Raw genomic sequence first — 24,819 nt, forward strand, 5'->3', positions numbered from 1 at the left:
CATAAAATTTCAAGATTTAAGCATTTTCTACCAAGAATCTCCACAATTATACGTAAATATTATAATTAAGTTTGGTTAAAAATATCATATCAAGATTTAAGTACATAATTAATGTAAATAAATGTGTTTTTTTTCATTTTTAACTAGTGGAGGGATCTTCCTTAGCAAATTACTCTCAATTCTCAAACAAGATTATCAAAAGTTAAATGTTAAAAATAAATAAAAAATAAAAATATTTTAATATATTTTCAAATAAAGAACATTCACTACAAAAATACTTTCCAATTTTATTCTATTTAAAGTATTTAATATTGTAATACTTAAAAATATTTTAGTATATTTTCAAATAACAAACAAACACTAGAAATTTATTCTTTAAATATTATTTTATTTAAAGCATTTAATACTGATGCTTAAAAATATTTTTAACTTGAATATATATTAAAATAATTTTTTTATATTTTTATTTTTAATATCAAAATCATCAAAAATAAACAAAAAAATTTATTAATTTAATATTTTTTCCAGTTTCAAACACAAACAGAGTGTAATACTCAAATCCAACACGAGGCCACATCCTGAAAGGACATCCGACTACGGTTGTTTTTTATTACCTGAAAAACAATTGTTGTAAGCAAAAACTGATCAATCTGAGTTCTGATTTGACTATTTTACAAGGTTACTTGTCAATTGAAACATAAAATGGAAGGACAAGAAAAACCAGACAGAGAGTAAAGGCCCGCAAAATCAGAACTGAACAGCAGCATTCGACAACCAAGCGAAGAGGCAGTAGTCAGCAGTCACAAATCACAACTGGAAATCATAATATAAAGCTCCCCTTGATGGAAATATCACAAATGTTATACTGAGAGTTTTCAGGCACAAAAGTATTTATATATCAGAATCCATACATGCAAAATTGCACCTATAGCATGCAAAAATGTGGGGGCAATTTAGGGAAAAAAAAAAGAATTATAACTCTACTACTAGGGGGCAAAAAATATAATAGAAGGATTTCAAGGATTCTGGGGCAAGCCGTAAGAAACCCAGTTTTGAGGAACTGTAGTCTTATGTACACAAACACGCTCCTCTTCTAATGATTCTAGAGTATAGAATTTGAAGTGGGTTTTCCAGAATCTCACCCTCCAATAATGCAGTGGACGTATGAATTGTGAATTGGGATCAGTCTGACCCCATTTAATATCTGTAACCTGAAGAACCAGACTGTGGAGGAGCGGGTGGAAACCGATTAGGAGTGCGATTAGGAGTGCGACGGCTGCTGGAGTTGGAACCGGTGCTCACATCACCATTGCTGTAATATCGACTGTGACCATTTGATGCAGGTCTTGATAAGCTTCCAATGTCTAAAGGACCGTTGGCAGCTGCATCAAATGCAGATCTCCAGTCATCGCCAGCCGAACCATTTGTCCTTGGGCTTGGGGTGGTGCTCTCTGCAATTAGGGTAATCCAAGAATTTCAAGGACATTAATAACAATGACAAATTGATACCCATTATGCGTGTGTGTCAATTTCCAAGTCGTCATGCATGTTCCCTTCTTCCATAGTTTTAAATTGCAATTGTCACAGTTGCAGATCGCAGACTTCATGGATGTTAAAAAACAGTCACAGCTATCATTGTGAATTCATTAGTCTTAGCAAACTTCTGTAATATATGTTGTTCTCATAGGTCTGCTAAAAATAGTCAATATTAACACTTTTAGAAGGTAAAAACATATAACAATATATTATAACTATCAAAAAGTCAAAAAAAAAACATTAACTTGAAATACAAAAACTATCAAAAGATCAATTTTGTAAGTGTAACGTTAGTGGGCTGTTATTGACCCGTTTGGAATCGCCAATAACAATACTATAACACTGAATAATGGTAATGGGTGCTCTGAATCCATTAAATAACTCCCATTACATTATATAATGACTATTATTTAAAACTATGCCTCCATCCATGCATGGGTCAGGAAAGTGAATGAGGATGGACAAGTAAGAGTGCTACAGTGAGTCCCTAAAAGGAGACATGAAAAGGTACTAAAACAAGCAGCTATCAGGGCAGCAAAGTGTTTAACTAGGCAAGGTAGCTAAGGGGTTTAAGGCTCCAGGCATCATCATCAGGACCCTGTATTTTAACAGCAAAAAACCTTGACTATGATCCATATGTATGGCTAAAAAAACACTGATCTCCTAAAAATATGTACTTTGAATAAAAGTGATTGATAAGCAATCAAAATTTATGCTAGATTGACAGGTCAGGTGCCCTCCAGGTAGAGAAAACACATTGCAACATATAAAGACAACTGCAGCTTCATCTACTCGTTCATGAAGAGAAAAACAACTAATATGCTAATCTAATCTCCTCAGGGTATCCAAAGTCTCGAACCCATCAAATGACAACCACTCTCATCGCATTTCTTCTAGTTATTTTCTTCCTCCAAATAATACAGTCAAGGTTAGAGGTAACTTTCTCCCCTTCTATTATAATTGTTGTGTGGAAAGACTTTGGAGCTTTTGAATAGCACAACCCACATCTTTCTCACAAAGAATTGGGAAAATTTGTTGGCAGACAGCATTAAATGGTTTGAATAATTTGACCAGTAAGTTCAACATTTCAATGTCCATGTGCCTATAACCCTTTCTATCTGAACAACAATTTTCGACTACAAACCTGCTCCATCACCACTAGACCAGCTAGAAGCAGCAGCAGCTCGGTTGTCGTGGATGCTGAGTTGGCGTGTTAGCTTTGAAAGGAGAGAGGACTGTTTCTGGTACCGCTCCCTCCTGCGCTTTACATTCTGGTCCTCTTGAAGAAGCTCTTCAATCCTTGCTGTGCTTTGAGCGCTGACCATAGTCAAATATAAAATTGATGTTAAAGTTCCCTTAAAATAGTTTCAGAAATTTATGTTTCAACCATAGGCAGATTCCTGCAGAACAGGCATCCATGTGAACCATGACAAGATACTAAAATAATCAAATGTAGTGATCTAACAAATAGCCATGTTGCATGAGCATCCTAGTAAAGCAATGAGCAAAAGGCACCAAATGCAGACAAGGATAATGCACCCAACCTGATAGAGCTATACAACTGATTTAGCATATCTTCCTTTGCTTTCTCAACTTGGCAAAGAACAACTGCCTGATTGGTCAATTACAAATGTTATTAAAAGCCTCTCACAAAAGGAAAAAATATAATAGAATGATGACCAGCTTACTTTGGGAACATTAGCAGCTAAGCTATTCAAAACTGCCTCTACATATCCGCGCACTTCTTGGGACATCCATCGAAGTTCTTCTTCCGGATCGGCAGGTCTTCGAGCCATCGTATCCTGCACACAAAAGGATGTTTTTTAGGAATTTTGAAGTCTAACTCAGCAATGTCCAAGTTTTGTACGTTTAACCTTTATGCACATGCATATGGGACCAAAACTGCTAGCTGAAATTTCAGTGAGAAGATTTCCAGATACACAATAAATAACTAAAACAACCCCTAACATTGCAAAGAAAACATTGGAGGTAGCAAGAGAGTTAATCCAAGGGAGACTCTGTTAAATATGCAAAATAATGAACTCTAAAAAGTTAGTAACTGCTTTGAATGCCACATCACACCACCACTAATTCCCTAAAAAATGGTAGAGCAAAATGCACAGCCTGTAATCATACCAAAGAGCCATCAGAAAGACTATGCCGCATTGCAGGACCACCTTCAGGAGATACACCCCTCATTTTCCCTCCTTTAGAAGGTTGAGCAATTTTTAATATCTTGTTTATCCACTCAACTTTGTCAGCCATGCTCTCAGCCTTCAAAATAACAGCACTGTGAGCTGCAAGATAAAATATGGTTAAAAGTGTAATGGTAACTTCAAAAAGAAATACAAAGTAAGAAAATCCACCAGATAAGTATATATAAGATGCATACCTTTCAAAACGGTTTTGTATGGAACCTTGCTGGTCATCTTAAATACAAGACTGGGAGCTTTAGTATCTGGTCCATTGACTTTCTTATCCTTTGAACTCTTTGAAGGAGGTTCTTCCTCATCTGGAACCTCTTCAATGTTGCATTCCTGCAAAATAAATAGATCAGATGGAACAAATCATTTGCATGCACAGCCATTTAAATGATCATAATTTATCCAGTCTTTACCCTGCAAAATGCATGTATTGTCTGACAGCATTTATCAAGTATAGTGCATGTAGAAACATAACCTGTTTGGGAGGACACACATCGCTTTCTTAACTAATAAATAAAAACAGGTAATGGCATAACCTTTACTTGCTTAAAAGGCAAACGAGATGACACAGATACCAGAAGAAAGAACAGGCCAACAAAATGGGTGCACATCAGACTTGGTCCATCCCTCCACCAAGATTTTGATAGAGCAGGTTTGGTACCAGGTCTATCAATACTTTGTAAAACGATTCGAGTATAGCATTCTTCAAACTACAATTTCACCGCGTACTGGCCTCCTACCTTCCAAAGCATAAATTATATTCTAGGCCCAAAAAAAGCAAGAAGCAGGTCTTCAAAATGGCTATACCACCAATTCAACACAACCACAATACTACTGTGCCTGAAGAAGTACTGCGTTCTCTTTTCAATTTATGGGAGCATAAGCTCTGGGGATAGACCAATGCTATTTCTGGAGACAATATAAATCTTCTTTTTTTTTCACTAAAGGAAAATGATCTTAAGATGCAGTCTTCTCCATCTCAACAACACACACCTGAATTCACATTGGGATCATAACATCAATTTTATATTCTTTCATACCTTACATTTGATATATGGGTGGACTTCAGGTAGGAAATAGACAGATGAATAAAAGCACAACTACTAACATATGATTTCTCACTTCATGCACTACTCTTATATGTCCAATTCCTAAATAATCTTTGTTTCTAGAAACCTCCCACACAATAGACCAATGCTTCATCAGTAATTTACACTGCTGAACACCTCCCCCCGGCGAACTGACTGCACAAATACCAGAAAAGCTATCCTTCATAGCACTCTACGTGTTATCAATAGCAGTCCCAAGGTAGTAGAAATTAAAAAAGAAAAATGCAGAAAAAGAAGCCAGGAAATCCAGAACCATGCAATCAGTAGTGATCCCAAATTAAAAGAGTGATTATTGACCATACCTCCAAAGTGATGACACCACGAAAATGTCTCTCCTCTTGTGTTTTTGTGTAACCAAGCTGTTAAAAAATAAGATATAGGTGAGTTTCGTCCTACCCATCATCTATATAAGAGTCATGTGCGATTAAATACTAACAATTATAGCAATTCAATTAATTGCTTCCGCACTGCATACTCTCAAATCTTATTTTTCTAAAATGGATACATAGAAACAACAGGATGAGAATACAAGTCACTTCCAAACCATCAGACCACAGAGATGTGCACAATAAACATGCTTTAATACCATCCTCTAACAAGTATTTGCAGCAAGAAAAACCAAGGTGACACTATCTAATGAATGTTCAAAATTAAGTTTTCCCAACCAGCACAAGTACAGGACATAAATACCAGTCTTCATTTTAACCATTAAACAGAATTAAAAAAAAAAAAAAAAAAAAGAGGGCACAATATACTAATTTAGTAACATGGAAGAAGAATGTGCCATAATATTTATCTGATAACATTTTACAAACCTTCCCAGTCTTCTCGTTCAAAACAAACCATCGCTTGCTCCATCCATTAGTCTTTGCACTTTTCTTTGATAAAAATCCTGCAAATAACATGCAAACAGTTCACTAAACTTCAAACTTTCCTATCAATAAATAGTTGAGATTGCAGTGTTAGCAAATGCAAAAATTCTCAATTATCAAAAAAAGAAATTATTTCCAAGCATGTTTTTGAGAACATAATTTAATATATTTGAAACTAAATACTAAATATGTAATGAAAGGCTTGTCAACATCAAGATCAAATTCTAAACTAGTTCCATACTTAAATTAGGCACCCATTTCTTTATATCTTCAGAACTATGGTAGCTGTTAAAATTCTATAATGACATGAAAGAATTGAAGCAATTTAGATGTCCATAGCCCAAAAGATATGTCCAATTCTTGAAGGCAACAAGGGCAATAAATTTCAGAAAATATCGTCATAAAACTCAAAAGGCAGCAGGACACATGGTAAGACTAAAATTCTTTAAAGAAATACAGTAACCCATGAAACCTGCTGTTAGTTCTCCTTCAGGACCAGCAGTTTTTAAGCTAGAAGCCTCCTGCACTTCCTTATCAGCCTGATTGGATTTCTCTCTCATTGATTTCAAACTTCCACCTGTTTGAGGACTAGTCGCCTAAGGACAAAGTATAAAACAAAAGAAGCAAGGGTAGAGCATCAACAAAACATAACAGAAATGACACATTTTGGTTACGACTCCTATTCCAATAAACATCAAAATGAACACTATACCCTGTTTAATATAGCCTGCTCAGCATCATTTCCTTTCTTTGAGGACCGGTTCTTAAGCTCCTCCTCTCGGCGCTGTCTTTCCATCCTATAGTAGATGAAAATGAAAGGATAACAATTAAGCTGGAGGTTAAGTTTCAGATATGCACTAACATGTGTAGGATACAATACAACAGAAGATCCTTGCATATGCACTAAAACATTTGGCATGCTCAGGCACACAAACACAAAATACAGACAACCATGTTAATGTAGAGGTCTGCAACACTACACTTAACAGCTTTATTATTTTTGCACTTTTTCAAGTAACTGAAACAGAGATAGATAAGCATGCCATCACATAACAATAAAATTGCACAGGTTTCCTTGTAATTGAGCCACTACACCCAACATATTAAAAGCAGACCTTGATAGCTACTCAAATCTATACAACCCAGACATGTTCTCAGTACCTCCTTTGCACCAAACGGATGAAATGTTGTGGCGGCACAAATACTCGCTCCATATCAACCAATGCGACAACCATCTTTTTTGATTCATTCTTAAACCCATCTAACGCAGCACTTGCAATGGCTACAACCTTACAGCAGTAACCACAAAAAAAATCAACTTTACAAAAAGAATAAGATTTTAACCATGATAGGCACCCATGCAGATTCACAACATGCAACATCAATCATGGAACATGTAATTATAGAGCACTGTACCTCTCTCTTGAAAGGAGGGTATCTTCCCAGACCAGGTGTAGCATTTGCAGAAGCAGAAACTATATCCACCAGGACACGATGTACCTGTTATTAGTCAGGAAGGAACTCCATGAATAGCATGCAACAGGACCAGTTATTGATCATAGATCTTCAAAAAAAATTATAACAGAATAAACAAGGTCTACCTCAAATCAGTTTCATCTGAATGGAAATTCAGAAGTTACTTTCCAAAAAAAAACATAAACAACATTTTTTGATGTGTTAAAATGAGAAACGAGTAGAAGATAAACACAGAGCCTTTATAAAACACAAAAAATAACATCTTATGACTGCTTCATGGCATCAGAACCCAGTACACCATTAAACAAAGTATCAAGGAACATGAATAGATCAGAAGTCAGATATTCATTTGATGTTCACAACCACAATAAACATCAAATATGGAGAGAAGAGGAGTAGAAACGTTCAAAAGTATGAACTTCAAAGAATGAAGTATCATATTACAAAAAATGGTAGAACAAAATGTAATTTACCTCATCAACACAGAGACGTGATGGTTCTTTTGCAAGCTCCAGCACACCTTTTATTAAGGATCTTAAACCCTTTTCAGGTGATATAAGATATGGTTGATATCCATCTGCTTCTAAGACAATCTGATAGAGCACATATAGAAGAAAAGATTATGCGATAGCACACGACAATTCCTAAAAGCAATACAGCATGTACTGAAAAAAGAAAGTGAATAAAAGTGGCACAATTACCCTCTTAACATTATTGATATCAAAATGTCTATCCAAAGGAAGTTGCTTGATCCTATTTGGAAAATTCCCTTCAAAACTTGCAACAATTTTCCAACCAGAACCCTGCAGCAAAATATTTTAAGTAACAGCTAATATTTTGGATCACGAAACTTCACAGAAACCATTTCTCAATTAGTGTCTCTTAACCATAAGAAATCAACAAGTGCATCACTTAGCAGATTTTAGATTGACTATTCATAGAACAGAAGCAAATAGCTAATGGTAAGATTTTTACAAGCTATGGCAAGTCCCACTTGGAGAAACAGACTGGGGATATCAGAGATAATTTTAAAAATATCTACCATTTTATCCAACACAAAAAAGAAACAAAAGAACAAAAAACTGCACCATTTGAGTGACATGAAAAAAAAAATTGAGTGGAAAAAAAGAATAATAAGCATAGAATACAAAGATCCATAGAAAACTACATAGGACAAAGGTCCGTGGAGCACTACATTCTCTATGAGCATAACATCAATACATAACGGATCATCCTACAGGATACATGCTATGGAACAAAGAACACAGGAAAGCATAAGATATCAAAACACTCACCTCACCCGTCATAATGTGTTGGAGAAATTTATCCTCAAATTCACGACAAAGCTCCAAAGCTATGGCTCTTGTGCCCTCAGCACTTTGAACCATCTGTTCCCCAAGCCTCATTAGTTCATCCTGAACTGTTTGTGACTTCCCTTGCAAACTGCATGGATACAAAGGACAAATGTATAAGGAAATAGCCAAAAAAAAACCTACAAAGTAAGCATAAATTTATATACTGGACAAAGAAAGAAGGTTAAGACTATTGATTAAATTTGTCCCATCCTTGTCTATAATGAAGTTACCTTAACAAAACACTTTCATTTGTCTTTTTACAGTTTACAGTCCAAGTGTCATGATCATAATCAAGAATAAAAAAAGTGCACCAATTATCTCCAAAGTACAAATTATGTACCAAGGGAGAACAGCAATAATAACAACAAAATCCATGTCGAGAAATTTCTTGGCAGCATGCTGACAACAAGACGAGTACATATAATAGAATATTACATTGAGAGGCAATACAAGGCACACTGACAATAGAGCAAATTAACTAATAAAGGTATGGTAAAAAATTGAAATTTCTTAAAGAAAGAGAAAAAGGCCACAAACGAAGTATAAAACAATTACCCAGAGAGAACATTTGGAAGCCGAACTTTCATGCGCTTACGAATTTGCTGTGCCAGAGCATCTAGTAAAGCAATTCTGCCTAGCTTGCTCTGCGGGGCTCCAGTCAGTATCGTTTTGAGACTTTCACTCTCTGCTTTCCATGCAGTTTCCAGAGAGCTTTCAGACCCAGACTGCGCAGAAGCAATTGAAACTGATTGACCAATTAAAGCAATCCATGGGATATCAGTGGTTTTTGGTGGCCCTTGATTTAGAAGGAGAGCCTGAACAGCCGCGAGAGCTTTCTGGTCCGTAGCAGCTTGATCTATTTTACTAATTACACCAACAGTTCTAGTACCTGTCATTGACGGAAGAGGAAACCTATTTAATCATATTAAAGATGTGTTTGGTAGGGGGTGAGAAGAGATCCTAGTAACATTTTACCCCTTTCAACTAGTTTGGAACAGAAACAGGAAGGAAATTACCAGGTTTTACCCTCACAAAAAGTAATAAAGCGGGATCCACTAAAACCAATTTTCCTCATCACTTTTTATGCACAAGTCCTTACATATATTTACTTACAGTTTTTAAGTATAGGCCCCACTAATATACATCACTTATCTTTCTAATTGTGAGTCCCACCAACACCTTTATTTGCACCCTTAGGCATCCTGGATCTACTAAACACTGTTATCATTTACACCTTAATATTTACTCTTGCAACATTTCTATGAAATTTTTTGACAAGTAATAAATCCAACATAAGAAAAGGGCTTTTGAACACGTAAAAGTAAAAAAATTATAAAACAACTAGCAGAAAGAGAGATGATGGAGACACAAGAGTAGAAAGTATGTGCTAAAAAATATGAGCGTCTGAAATCACCCATGTAACAAAATTGGCCTGTATTAAAACTATCACAGATATCAGCACAATTAACTTTAACAGCCATTTACCTTCTCCATCGTACTCCTTGGCAATCCTGAGGGCTCGATATGAAGCAATTTCAGGTGCCTGGGCTGCAGGTACAATAACTAGCAAAATGGCATCACTGTGCTCTGCATAGTCACCAACCTAAGCAATGGCCATATTGAAAAGTTATTACCATAACATTTTGAGCACCACACTGAACTAATTACATGCACAAAAAATAAAAAAATAATGGAAACAGAGCCAAAAGCCTCCTTTTTTTCACAGATTACATGCAAAGTAATGTTGATCACCATGACAATAATGCTGGTTGATGTCAATCCATAAATGTAATACAGGTCTAGAACCTTTAATTAACACTTACCATAGACTCATCCACAATCCGTTGACCCAAGCCAGGTAAGTCAATCAATTTCAAGGAAGGTGCTGAGAAAAAACATGTTAAACAGTAAGTATGGTAACAACAGTATCTGTTTGGCCAAGAGGCACAAGGGCATAGGATTAAATGAATCTTAATTAGTTAACTGAATCTTAGAATCTCCCATCCCATCATGGGACTCTATGACAATAGTCTTCCACAAAACAACAGTTAATCCCAAATCTTAAAATCTTTATGCATAAATTAAACAAGAATAAACAGTATTTATAATGAACGAACCTGTGCTTGTGCGCAGTTTCAGGTATATCTCATCCCGAATATTGTCAGTGACACCCTTACTTAGCCTATCCTGCAAAGAACGCCGCAAAGCACCTGCAAAATAACAAAAATCATATTGACATTTTATAAATCTGAAAGGAGTCCAGTTATTACATGTTTATTGACATTTCACCATATAGTGGAAAAGCAATTTTCCACCTCAGTCAAGTCCTACACATATTTCTGTTTTCACCACTAACTCCTATATGTAAATTTCGTATATCTTATGAGTTAACTACATATTGCTTTTAGCCTCACCAGTGGCCATTGCATATCTTACAGCCTCAAACAAAGATGAAAATTCAAACCAGTGGTCAATATTGTCATCTAACCATGTTAGCACTTAGCAGCTGGGGGTTGTAAGTTATGATGGGAATCCTAAAGCTGCCAGCTCTGCAGAAGTTGGTGGCATTTTCAAAAATCATTAGATGATAACATGAGATTCCTAAGAGGCTGTTTTGGAGTTAATCCTTAACCATATAATCATAAGCAACTGGCAAAGAGAACAAAATATAAATATAAATGAAGGAACGAATAGTGCAATTTTAGCCATTCAATTGCAATCACTAACTTGCAGAAACTTGTTGAGATTTATTGTCAATCTGCAAAACAATGGATTTGCTGCTCAAAGAACCATCTTTCTGCAAGTCAATGCTTATAGGGGCCCGAGTGGCACTTTCACCAGTTGGCTGTACAAAAGAAAGAGAATTTCCAGGAATCAACCTACATTCAGGAGAGAGGAAAAAAACTAAGCCTCATGTAGACTAAATTACCAGAACAGGATGCCCAATTACACTGTTCAAAACTGCAGATTTACCTGCACCCTGACCAAAAACACAGAAGGGGGAAATCAGACAAGGATCACATTACCCAAAAAAATTAGAAAGAGAATTTTCACGAAGGAAAAAAACGGGTGAGATAAACACAGCAAAAAACATGGCAGCTGTAACAGCAGATAAACTAGAATTTTAGTAAGCTATAGAATCTCATGTTCAACAGTTCCTCATAGCTCATAACCACGAATTACATCCAAAACAAATAGTCGGTAAAGCATCTAGCTAACATGAGCACCTCCAATGTGAGAAATGACAAAATAAAGAACATCCGTATCATCCAGTTATATTTAACAAATATAGCTCAGACACAGACACACACACACACACACACACACACTCACACGACAGTAACACCTTCAAAATGACATCCATACTACTAATCAACACATTCAAAAACCTAATTCATTTCATTTTCTTCATGCTAAGGCAATGCTTCGTCAGCTGATGAATTCACCTTCATTTCCTTTTGGAGTTCAATCTATCCGAATATACAATATCCCTTCCTTCTATGGTGGAAGATAACACTCGTAAAAGAAGAAATCTCAGATCGTTTACAAAAACAAAACGTAGACAGAACAAACATCCTTCAATTCCAAAGAATCCATTTCCCAAAGCAATATATTCCACCATAAGATTCTCGTTAACAACAACAAAAAAAAAATTCTACTTAACAACTACAATAACAGTTATCAAAAATCCCAATCACTCGTAACCAAATACCAAAAAAACCTAAATCTAAAACTAAAAATTAACCACAAACTCATTTTCTTAACTAAAAAGAAACAAATTCAAGTAAAGCAAGTCACTTACTACACTGCCAAGAGCAACAACGTTAAGAAAAGTTGAACTCCGTCTTGAACTTGAACTCGGATTTTCATCAACATCCTCATCAGCAAGCAACGCCGTTGCTTGCTTCATCGACTCCGATAACTGAGACAACTCTTCGATCGCTTCCATTTTATCAAGTCCAAGAATCGAAGATCTAAATTAACAAGCTCGTCTAATCGAAGCGATCGAGAGCTGATCGATAACCGATGAGATCTGATTGGTTTTTTTAAGAGAGGTCAGATTTTTCAATATTCAACGATTTGAAAAGGCTAAGAAATGTACTCGTAAGACGAAGGAGTCTTTTTTTCTTCTAATTTTTTTTTTTTTTTGCGTGTTTTCTCTCTCCTCTCCCAATTTCTCTCAAAGATATTAGACGACGACGACGACTATTTCTTTGCGTTTTGAAATGTGTTGTTTTTTCAAATGTTTCTCTTTCTCTGACTTGCGTGTGCTTTAAAATTTAAACTTAAACTCCTCCTTTCTTTTTTAAAAGTTAGAAAGATATTTCGGCCAGCTAATGCTGTTTTTTTTTTAAGTGCCGACGACAGACAGTTACTAGCGAAATAAATTCTGTTCGATTTTAATATTCTTTTTTACTGTATGATTTCGTGATGTTGTTTAGTTTTAAAAAAGTCCTCGAATTGTGTTAAGAAAAAAAATAATTTTTTTATTTTTAATATTAACACATTAAAATTATTTAAAAATATTAATTTATGTTTTTTCCAACAAAACACATCTAAATACAATTTCAAATGCAAAAACAAATCATGCCTTTATAGTTACAATTAATTTAGGTAGGCTTAGTTATTATGCTGAAATAGAAAAGACTGAAATAATAAAAACAAAAATTGTCTTTCAAAATATATTTTTTATGTGATTTTTATTTTTAAAAATACATTAATTCATTCTAGAATTATATTAGAGATTTATTTTTATATTTTTATATTTTTCTCTTTAATTAAACATGTTTTCATCCTCATTGTTTTTTTCTTTTATGTCAAATTAAAATTTAGGTGCTAGCACATGATATTTACTCACATATTTGAAGACAAGCTCAAATAAGAGGTGTTGTTTCTTTTATTTATTTCTTGTAGATTTGGCAATCATATAGGTTAATTATAACTTAGTTAATGTAATTTATTAGAGATGTTCAAAAAAATCAATCAATCAGATTAACAAAAAAAAATTGAAAACATTGAATCGAGAGGAAAAACTGAAGAAACCAATTTAAAAACCATAAAATTTACTCAAGTATTTTAAATATATATGTTTGAAAGACTTTAACAAATAATATGGAAAAAAAAATATTTGATACCTTTTTTAGATAGGATTTTATGATAATGTCAATGTAACTAGGCATGCACAAGAGCACCTGTGGCTTTTGTTAATTTTTCCTATATGAGATTTTTTCTTGTAATTCTTTGCCAAGTTTATGCAAGAAAGAGAATAATTAAATTTTTTTTCTTTTGTAAAAGAAATAGTCTAGTAATAAAAAGCGGGTTGGATTGGGTATATGTTTATGAATTCATGAGCAGTCAAGAAGGATCCTGATCTTTTTCATTTCTATGGTAAGTGGTCATTGAGACTTAGAGAAGGATCCCTAATCATTGTTTTTAAGATAAGTGATCGTGAAGACTTGGAGATCTTAAATGGAGATATGGAGACATTTCCATGGAGATTTCATGAGGACATTAAGATTTTCATGAAGATATTTTGTTGGATCATAAAGAAGCACTACTATTTTTTTTTATTTGAAAAAAATCAAAAGACAATGAAGATACAATTTCAAATTTTTATCTTATCTCATGCAATGCATCATGATGATTTTTTTCTTGTTTATTCAGGTTATATCTCTTTCTTCATAAATTATTAAAGGTATCTTTTGGAGATCAATCTTTCTATCTTTTTTTAGTACATGGCACTCTTCGATGTCATGTCCATAATCATGGTAAAAGAGACGAAACTTATTGGGTTCCTTGTATTTGAATCACTTGTCATTGGAGGCGGGTATTGCACGAAGTTTTTTTCCTTTATGAAGGCCAAAACCTCAACTCATGTGGTGGTCAGAGGTGTGGTAAGGAGTTCAGGGAATGTCAAACGATCATGAATATGCCCCTCGATGTTTTTTTTTATGCTCTGGTAGGAAACTAGTAATGCTATGGAGATTTTGCTTTGGACATGGTTGTGACCCTACCTAGTCACACTAGCTTCCTCTACTTAAACATAGTTCTTCATCAATTATTTCAAGTTGAAAAGTGTTTCATCATAAAGAGTGTATATGCATTTTCATAACGAGTTGTTTTAGACTCCACTGATTAAGGTTTTAATGATGATAGGTTTGAGTAGATTTTTCACGCTTAACATTTTCTCGTCGAATCTTTGAAGATATGACTTGGTATTTTTTTTTCCTCTCATTGTGTAATAGAAAAGAGTTCAGTTGTTCTATTTTTAGCTAGGGTACTAATACTGAATTGAGAGAAAAGTTTCTCATAGAAATTGTGAAAACTTAGGATAAAGTCAGGACTAAGGCTGTGATACCACACCCTAGCAGATCCACAAAACATCATAAGGAAAATCTTTCATATGACATCATTATTTGTTGTCACCAACTCCAGAATATTTCTAATTTTTTTTATTTTAAATATTAAAATTTTATTTTTCATTTACTAACAGATAATTTATTGGTAATATAGAGGTTGCATGACTTTTGGTACGAGACATAAAAGAAAGCAAAAAAAATATGCAAGAGAAAGCAAGCTTCCAGTTTGGAGTGATATGATGGTGTGGAAGGATTTTAAACCGCCATAAATCTCGCAGACTGGATGGGAAGAATACATTCAACACATGATGTTCACACGCTTCACGTAACGGTCACAGTCTAGTGCGGAGAACTAGCACCAGCGTGTTCACGGTTCCATTATCACGCACACTATCTGCTCCATTCCATTCATTTTGCATGCAAAGTGGATGGTAAGATTTTTTTTATTACATCCATTTTTTTTATTTGTCATGTTTTATTAACTGACAACATTTTTATTTTGTAGACTATGGTTCTTAGACGCGAGCCAAGCCCACTAAAGATTTTTATTGAAACGTATGTGCAGAGTGATGACCGCTAAAAAATGATGCAATAATTCATGGATAACCGAGCTTAGCAATTTGTGATATGTTGGTTTTAAACCATTTTTTTATTAAGTTATAATTTCTTTCAATTTGATGAATTTATTTTTTCTTTCCAGAATACATATAACAGTCACTTGAAGAAGAGATGCGGATACGATCCTTCGACTCATCTATATTTGTGGTTGGAGGAAGGATCATCCGGTGGCCCCGATAGAAATTGAGTGTGCGGACTCTCTAACCCTACAACCGAGAACTTGTGGACGGCTCGTAGTATTTCGACCCTTGGATGCTCACAATTGGTTCCGAGCATTCAAACTTTAGAGTTTGCGGCAATGTTAGACCAGCGAGTACATGATCAGACAACCCATCTTAATGAAAAATATGAACGACTCACTGCAGATTATAAAGAACTACGCCGAGTGGTAATGAAGATAAGATCACAGATAAGTAGTACATGTGCACCTGTAGTGCCAAAACAATAAAATCTATTACAATCTACCGTTAACACAGTCCAATCCCATAGTGCAAAACTGAGCACTTGTAGTTTTTTTGTTAACACCAGAGAGATTTCATTTACTTTTAAAGTTTAGGGACTAAATTGAAGATAATCACCAAAAAAATGTACTTATTTGTAATTTATGCTAGGTAATGTTTCAGCCACTGGTATTGCATTAGTAATTGGCTATTAGTCAATCCACGTACCAAAGATATAAATTTCTCTCGCAAAAGGAAGAAAAGAAATAAAACATCATTTTCTTCTCCATTAAGTATAAAATTAAAGAATCCTTTTTTTTTTTCAAAAAAAAAGGTTTGACTTTTAAGAGCTATCAGAGTATGTTATTGGTGGATGATGACATCTTTGTTTGAAGACAAAATTATCAGCCTTTTTTACTATTTAAAGCGGATCTTGGCATCATTAACCGTTTTCCTTGTAGCTAGTGGCCTTCGGTGTTTAACAAGAGGTCACTCAGCCAAGCACGCTCAAAGGTAAAAACAAAAAGAAAAAGAGATAAATCAAAAGGCATCGAGAAAAGAAGAATTCATTAGACATCATTACTCTTTTATTATGAGAAAAAGGATAAGTTTAATACGGGTAATAGTTGTTTTTTAAAGTATTTTTTATTTAAAAATATATTAAATAATATATATTTTTTAATTTTTAATTTTTTTTAATATCAGCACATCAAAACAATCTAAAATTATAAAAAAATTAATTTAAAAAAATTAAAAAATATCAAAAACACTTTTAAAACGCAAGAGCAAACATGCTCGTAACATTCAGTATTCACCAAAATCATAAATAAATTAATTTAAAGTAAAAAAAATTAAAAATTTTAAAAATATTTTTAAAACGTAAAAACAAATTTATTTTAAAGTTAAAACAAATTTATTTTTAATACTGATAAAAATACCCTATCACTTTGTTCTAGTACTTTTTTTTCTTTCTTACAACCCTATAATAAAGTTAAAACAATTTATACTTCGTATATTTAATATAGAAAACAATTTATTTTATTGCTGTTATAAACATTTTATTCAAAAATAAAATACTTTTTACCGTTTGATCTTGTCATCAAAAACCAAGCTGGAAGACGTTTTTAAATGTTATTAAATGAAAAATAAATTTAAAATATCTTATTAAATGAATCAATATAAACTTTATGATTTGACAGGTTGTATTGTGTTGTGATTGGAATTAACGTCTGGCGGAGGTGTCATGGTGAGCGTAGTTAAATTGCTATAATTATTATTTTTTAAAGTATTTTTATTTAAAAATATATTAAAATAATAATTTTAATCTTGTAAATTTATTTTTTATATCAATTTATTAAAACGATTCAAAAACACTAAAGTAAGTAATTTAAAATAAAAAAATATTTTAATAAAAAAAATGTTAAAACTCAATAAAAATATTAAAAAATATTTTCATACAAAAAAAACATTAGTTTCAAAAGTTTATCAACCACTTATATATATATATATATATATATATATATATATTACAATTTACTGCATGGAATTGGACCGAATAAATCCGTCACCATCATTAGGATTTTAACAAACGAGAGAACTTTCATGTTTATTTATTTATTTATTTATTTTCCTCACCGTCCGTGGGGGCCATTTAAGCAACGTCCGTCCGGATTCTATGAATGAATATCAAGATTCATAACATAATTTTGGAAAATCAAGAACTCCAATTTCCAAATGGGTAGGCTAATCTTCCACTGTAATTGAACATGATGAGCTGTGGGTCCTTTTCTGGCGAGCTTCTTGATACTGACTTTCATTCTCCGAGCACAATGCCCGTCTCTCATCATTAAAAGTGGAATGGGTGTCTGCCCTTTCTAAAGATTTGGGGATAGTATCAATTTCGACTTTATATTGTTGGAGTACCTTCCTTTTTATTTTTCTTTTTCTTTTTAGAATATTTAAAAATGTAATAATAGTTATTTTTTATAATGTTTTATAATTAAAAATATATTAAAATAATATATATTTTTTTATTTTTAAATATTATTTTGATATCAGCACAGTAAAATAATCTAAAAACACTAAAAAACATATTAATTTAAAATAAAAAATATATATATAAAATTAATTTTCTTCAAAAACATTTTTGAAACGTAAAAAAAAAACATACATTTAATCTAGCATGCTAGGATTTTTTATTTTTTTATATAAAAATATATTTTTTTAAAAAAAACAGCCAATCTAGTATTTCTATCTAAATTTTTAGTATTTTTTTTCTCATTTTCTAATGATGCAGCGAACTTTGAATTTGGAGCTTTTCTTCTTTTAGGAAAAGTAAAAAAAAAATATATTTAATAAATTAATATATGTTTGAAGTGAAATAAATTCTTTTATTTGGTGAAAAAATTAGCAATTATATAGCTAAAAATAAATGGATTTATTTTACAATCAAACAATATCCATTATTCGGTTAAAATAATAAACACTGTAATTATACTAATAGTTTGTTTATTAGCTTTAATTAACACAAAATATATTTAGTCACGTTTAAATACTTCAAACTTAATCCAAAAATATCTACTAATCATAAAATTAAAAAAAAAAGCATATAACAACAAAGGAAAGAAATCCTTTGCGAAAGGGTTCTTTAGCCAAATAAAAGAAATTATTTTAATATGACTTTTTAGTTAATTTAATACAATAAATTATATTTTGGTCAACGTTTTGTTGTCCCAAATTCACAAATAAAGACTAGACAAGTAATAAAAATATGTTTAGTTTAGTTTATAATCATGTAAATATATAAAAACACTGTAACCATGCAATCATTATAAAAATCTAATATGCGTATTAAATAAATACTTTAATGCTTATACTCATCCAAAATACTTATATAAAGGACTTGAAAATAAAAATAATTTTTTATTTATATTTAATTAATTTTTAAAAAAACATGTTAATATTTAATGTTAAAGATATTCATTTTGAATCTTGTGATCCAACATGATTTTAATCTCAAAGGTAAATGAACCTCACACATAATTTATTCTTAAAATACCCACTATATATTTTATAAACCAATTTCAACACATTTTATGATGGCATTTATTTTGAATTACAAATTAAACAATGGAAAAAAAAAAGAGAGAGAGAGATTGAATTATCAGCAAGTTCCAAACTTTCCAAGGCCATCAACCGCGAACAATTTAACAATTCAACGATTTAGAGGACAAAATAAATCTAAATTCTAAATCATTATAACGAGTAATTAGAAGAACCTTCGTAGGGCCAGCTCCAAAACCTACCCCATCAACCTCCAAGACGAGAAATTTCTTGGGGGAAGCTTTGGGCAGCGTTATGTTGAAGAATGGTGGTGGCCTCCAGCTCCATTCAATGCCTTGAAGTTTACTTGAAATGTTCAATACGCCGCCGGTGGCTGTTGTGTTTTCTGTAGCAATATATTGGCCGTCGTTAGTCTGTCCTTCCTCTAGTGGGTTCGATATTGAATTCTTTTAATTAGGTGATTTTTTAAAAACTTTCATTTACTTATTTGATAAGATTAGATTTTATCTTTAAATAATCTAAAATTATTATTTTTTTCAAGTATATTTAAGAGAATAGATTCTCTGAGATTTGATTTCAAAAAGTTAAAAAGAGAATTGGAATTTCTTATTGATTAGCCTAGGCTTTCTCGTGACACTTTTTTATTCGATCCTATTGTTTCTTGTGACTTTTGATCACCAAGTAATGTCATGTTCCTGATATTATATGTGTTGGATCATTCAAGGCACCCTAACAAGAGATAGAGCCAAAAAAAAAATTAAAAAACTAAATTAAAAAAATTATTCTAAAAGAGTTAAAATTTTAGTTATTTTATTATTAAAATTATAAATATTATTAAAGGAGAGGATGAAAAAAACATTTCTTTGCAAGGATCGGGGCCTTTGTTAGCTCCCTGTCTCCGCCACTAACCCTAACAGGTAATGAGGCAATCATTCTGGAGTTTTTGGATTATTTACGTTAAGATTTGAATTAAAAAAAATTAATGAATGAAACTACTAAATTAATTCCTTAACTTTATATTAATTTCTCACTACATTTAAAAGCTTATGTATAACGTAGAATATATGAATCTATATATATATATATATAAACGAAGAAAGAATACTTCTCAACCTTTCTCACAATAAAAGAAAAGAATAACTTTTAAGTGCAATCCATGAGTGGAAATTATGATAATTTTGTTCAGAATGAATCTCAAACATTCTGACGATTGTTTTCTTCAGCGTTTTTAGATTCTGATTTATCCACTCGTAGGCTTATACAATTCAAAGTCGGTTTGGAAATGGGATTATAGTTTTTTTTTACTCAAAAATATATTAAAATAATATATTTTTTTATTTTTTAAAAATTATTTTTGATATCAGCGTATCAAAATTATCTAAAAATACCAAAAAAAATTAATTTTAAAAAAAAATTAAATTTTTTAATTTTTAAAACGCAAAAACAAACATCATATTATTTAAAGTGTTGCAAAGACTCATCATGCAAAATGAATTCTTTTTGGTCATTATTAGGGTTAAATTCTTAGAGAGAGCAGGATACATTATATTAAAAAAAACCTAAGTCTCTTCTTGAAATTACTGTAGCCTCTTTCAGTAATTAATTACAATTTTGTTTTTTTGTTTCTTTGATATTTTATCTTCTGCTCCCTTAATATTTTTAGCTTGGTCCTTTTATATCACAATAATTTAGGTTTAGGCTTGATTGATGAAATATTTTGTTGCTTCATTTTGATAAAATAAAATTTTATTTTATTAATTTAGAGTAATTAAAACTTTGAGAGGGCATTTGAAGCACTGACAAATTAATGTTAATCCCCATAATTTTCTCCCATTAGAGACTGGGTTGCACATGCAAGGGAAAAACTCAACTTCAATTAATGTTAATTTTTTTCCTATTACTCAACTTTTATTCCGCCAAGGACACAAAATATATTTGAGAGTGTCATTATAGTTATTTTTTAAAGTATTTTTTACTTAAAAATGTATTAAAATAATATATTTTTTTATTTTTTAAAAATTATTTTTGACATCAGCACATAAAAATAATTTAAAAACACTAAAATAATATTAATTTAAAATAAAATAAAATATAAAAAAAAACATTTTAAAATACAAAAATAAACAGTCCTTAATTATAACTGCTCATCTGTTCTCCACCCGGCCACGTCATGGAGAATGTTCCAATTCAAATTTTGGAGAGTCCCCGTAGAATACCTTATGCATTAAGTTATCTGGCTCGTGACTCATTGTTTAGATTACAGTGCTTGTTTTTATCTTCCAAAAGCTCGTAGTATCTGCTTGCACCATTTGCCGTCTTAGAGTATTTTATTTCTATATATGCCAACGGCATAGAAATTGTTAAATCATATTATATATGTGGGCTGCCTTGATAATATCACCATGAAGCTAACTGCTATAAATTGTATACAAGCTAGTACCTATTTGTCATAGTTGAAATATTAATTAATATTATTATTAAAAAATAATATAAATAATATCATCTGATCTTATTTAACAATTTAAATTATTAAATTGAGATGGTTTTTAATATAATATTAGAATTTTGATAGCAAAATAATTATGAGTTTGAATCTCATTATTTTTATTTATTTAATAAAAATTAAATATAAATATATGTAAATTTTAAAATTAAAATATTTTTATTTAAAAAAATATATTAAAAAATAATATAAATTATTGAAAGTAAATAATAATGAAAGGATGCGCATGGTGAATAATTTTTTGTCTTGTGTAGTTTAGAAGCCTAGGACTGCTCAGGCTATCAAGTTAGAGTAGAAGCTATACTTAACATACCAAACTGTGAGCTGCTATCCATTTGGAGATGGAAAATGCTATATTGTCCTTGGAGGGGAATAATCCTGAAGTTGAAGAAAAGTCAAGTTCTGCAAATAAAAGTTCTGAAAGTGTGGATGGAGGGAAGACATGGAAGCGAACTCCGTTCTATTGTTCTGAGGGATTGGGACTGTCTGCAGGTGTTGATTCTCTTTGTTCCGAGGATGAGGTGCTGTATCAAGACGAGCAGGAATTGCAAGATCAAACATTGTTGGGCTATGCAACTTTTGATGATCTCAAATTTGATGGCCTGTCTCCGTCTATACAGAATTGTCAGGAGGAGATCACAAAGCTTGGTGCAATCGTCCAAAATGGGAATCAAGACAGCGAACACAAGAAGGACAAACGATCTGAGGAATTGCATTTAGCTTCTCTTGAGCTGCTAAGAAGATTTGGTAATGGGTTCAGACTCTTGAAGAGTGGAAGGATAGTTGAGCCAACTTATGATGCACCACCGTACACAGCGGTGGAGAGCCGGGGATTCTCAACAGAAGAAATCATGGGGATTGCGCTGGTGCAAAGTTTATCCAGTCTGCTTCCCAATCAGTTGATGTTTCCTCTATGTTTGACAATCCCTTCGATCTTTCTTTGGCTGGTCTTTCCCACGAGGATGCCAAAATGGTGGAGCTCTCTGAATTCCTTTTGGCTTCTGCTGAGAAAGTAAGTTGTGAACAGTTTGACAGTGCGCGGAGACTACTCAAACATTGCGTAGAATGTTCTTCTGATGTTGGAAATCCAGTCGAAAGAGTAGTTTATTATTTCTCTGAAGCTCTTCGAGAGAGAATTGAAATAAAATCGGGAAGAGTTACTTCAAACGGCTTGAAGAAGAATCAATCAGTTGATATCTATGATACAATGAAGACTTCAAAGCAATCATTTGATATGGACACTGCAATGATGAGGCCGAACCCGACCATTCTGGAATGTCAAAGAGTAATGCCCTTTTGTCAGATTTCGCATTTTGCAGGAATACAAGCCTGGTAACTCTTCCAGCAACCACAGCAAACATAATGTTTATTACACAAAAAACACAGTTTAATTTTAGTAGGTCCCATGCAATTTCACGTTTTGAACATGAATTTTACAAAGCAGCTCATAGCTGCTTTTTGAAATTCTTTCTTGACGTGCACAGTGCAATTCACTTGCACTGTGCACGCAATCAGTGCAAGTGGCAAACAGTGCAATTCACTTGCACTGTTTGCGTGAACAGTGCAAGTGAATTGCACTGTTCGGGTGACTTCTTTTATTTTTTTTCCAGTATGTTTAGTTTTTGTATTTTTTAAAAAAAAAACTAGTTTAGAGTGAATTAAATTTACTCGTATTGTCATGTAAACAATATTTTTTTCCTGAAAAATTAGTGTAGAGTGAATTAAATTCACTCGCACTGTAATATCAAATTAATTTTATTTCTAATAATATTTTATCTAATTTTATTGCACGCTCAAAAAATAATAAAAACTGTAATTCTTGTCGAATGAATTTTGTACGTAATGGAATTATAGATGGTTTAATGGCATAATAAAAAATATTTTATATAAAGTATTATTTATTTCATGAAGTAATAACAATAGTTAAATCTACAACATTTAAATTAAAAAACCATCAATTTTAATATATATATTTTAAAATTATTTTATAACTTTAATTTTAAAAGCATTCTTAACCAAACACATTAAACTACTTTTTATTCAACCTCAATTTCAACCACAGTTTTAACCAAACACCTATTTTTTCAAACCAACCACAATTAAAAGTATTTTTTATAAAACAACTTTTTTCAAACCACAACCACAACAGCTACTGCAATACCAAACACCTTCGAAGATCTCATGGTTGTTGTTCTGGAGCCTGACAATTGTTCTTTTAACCATAGAATCCTTCATGTATAAGTCCTAATTATCTCCATTAAATGTTCAGCTGCTCAATTGTGAATTTAAGTTTTTTGTTATGATGATAGGAATTTCTTTGATGGTTTCAAATTAATCCGAATCATAATTTTCATATATATTTTTTTTATTTACGTGGGTGTCCGGGCTAGCTTACGCGCACCACGACTAATCTCACGACCCACTGAACATCCTGCAAACTCAGTGAGCATGTAAGGCACCACGGGGGTGACAGGCGTGCACAGTGAGGTTCAAACCCGGGTGTAGAGGAAGGGAACAAGCCACTACCACCACTAGACCAATACCTCAAGTGCATTTCTATATCTTTTTAATTTGAAAGGTTGTTGATGCAAGTAAAAGCTAAATAAAATAACAGTTGTATAGAAAACAAAGAATTTAATTAGTGAAAAGGATTATAAATATAAACCTTAAATTTATAAATTTTTTTTTCTGAAATTTAGATATATATTATTGATTTTTAAGAGATTTACAAGTCTTTTAAATAGATCAAGAAAACCTACTGAAAAACAACTTAAAATCCGAAAACATTGAGAAAATTAAAACTAAATTCATAATAAAACAACAAATCTAAAATGCCATAGAAAAATTAACAAAATTAGCCCAAACAGAAGTATTATAAACCTGATTCTAAAAAATTTAATAGTTCATCAGAACACGTAGTAAAAAAAATTATCTTTGAAATAACCTGAAAAACCATCAGATGTTATAACCTATGACTACATTTCTTCTTAAACTTAACCTATTTCATAGGTCCATGAAAATATTTGTCAAGTTTAATAATGTCAGACTCTCACCTTAATATTAGAAATTTCTGTTTCTAAAAGTCCAGCCGCTGCACGAAGAATGAAAGGTACACTACTCGACTTCTTTTATCAAAACAGTTGAACAGTTCTGCAGTGTTTTCCTTCCAAAATGATGACAGATCATTCTCTAAAAGCCAGCTCCCATGAGCGAGATCAAAAATATTTGTACACAAAACGAAAACAATGATAATACTTCTGCATTGAAATCCCAAATTGAAGAAA

The 24,819-nt window shown here is 32.3% G+C and overlaps 2 protein-coding genes across 2 annotated transcripts; one reads left to right on the top strand and one right to left on the bottom strand.

The window, feature by feature from the left end:
* Positions 1–805: 805 nt before the first annotated feature.
* On the bottom strand, positions 806–12,793 carry LOC18108411 (dynamin-2A). Its single transcript, XM_006371320.3, has 22 exons — positions 12,355–12,793; positions 11,482–11,532; positions 11,280–11,397; positions 10,670–10,762; positions 10,376–10,437; positions 10,038–10,155; positions 9,108–9,441; positions 8,493–8,640; positions 7,899–8,000; positions 7,671–7,790; positions 7,138–7,221; positions 6,883–7,010; positions 6,434–6,518; positions 6,194–6,317; positions 5,665–5,741; positions 5,152–5,208; positions 3,929–4,073; positions 3,673–3,833; positions 3,225–3,338; positions 3,081–3,148; positions 2,681–2,853; positions 806–1,451 (listed from the first exon to the last, which is right to left on the bottom strand). Exons 1-22 carry the CDS (start codon positions 12,499–12,501, stop codon positions 1,198–1,200), a joined length of 2,763 nt encoding a protein of 920 aa, XP_006371382.3. The 5' UTR covers positions 12,502–12,793; the 3' UTR covers positions 806–1,197.
* Positions 12,794–21,876: 9,083 nt separating this feature from the next.
* Positions 21,877–22,871, top strand: LOC112325157 (uncharacterized). Its single transcript, XM_052449396.1, has 2 exons — positions 21,877–22,401; positions 22,497–22,871. Exons 1-2 carry the CDS (start codon positions 21,877–21,879, stop codon positions 22,869–22,871), a joined length of 900 nt encoding a protein of 299 aa, XP_052305356.1.
* The last annotated feature ends 1,948 nt before the right edge of the window (positions 22,872–24,819 follow it).

This window comes from Populus trichocarpa, chromosome 19 (assembly GCF_000002775.5).
Source record: "Populus trichocarpa isolate Nisqually-1 chromosome 19, P.trichocarpa_v4.1, whole genome shotgun sequence".
In the NCBI taxonomy this organism is placed as follows: domain Eukaryota; kingdom Viridiplantae; phylum Streptophyta; class Magnoliopsida; order Malpighiales; family Salicaceae; genus Populus; species Populus trichocarpa.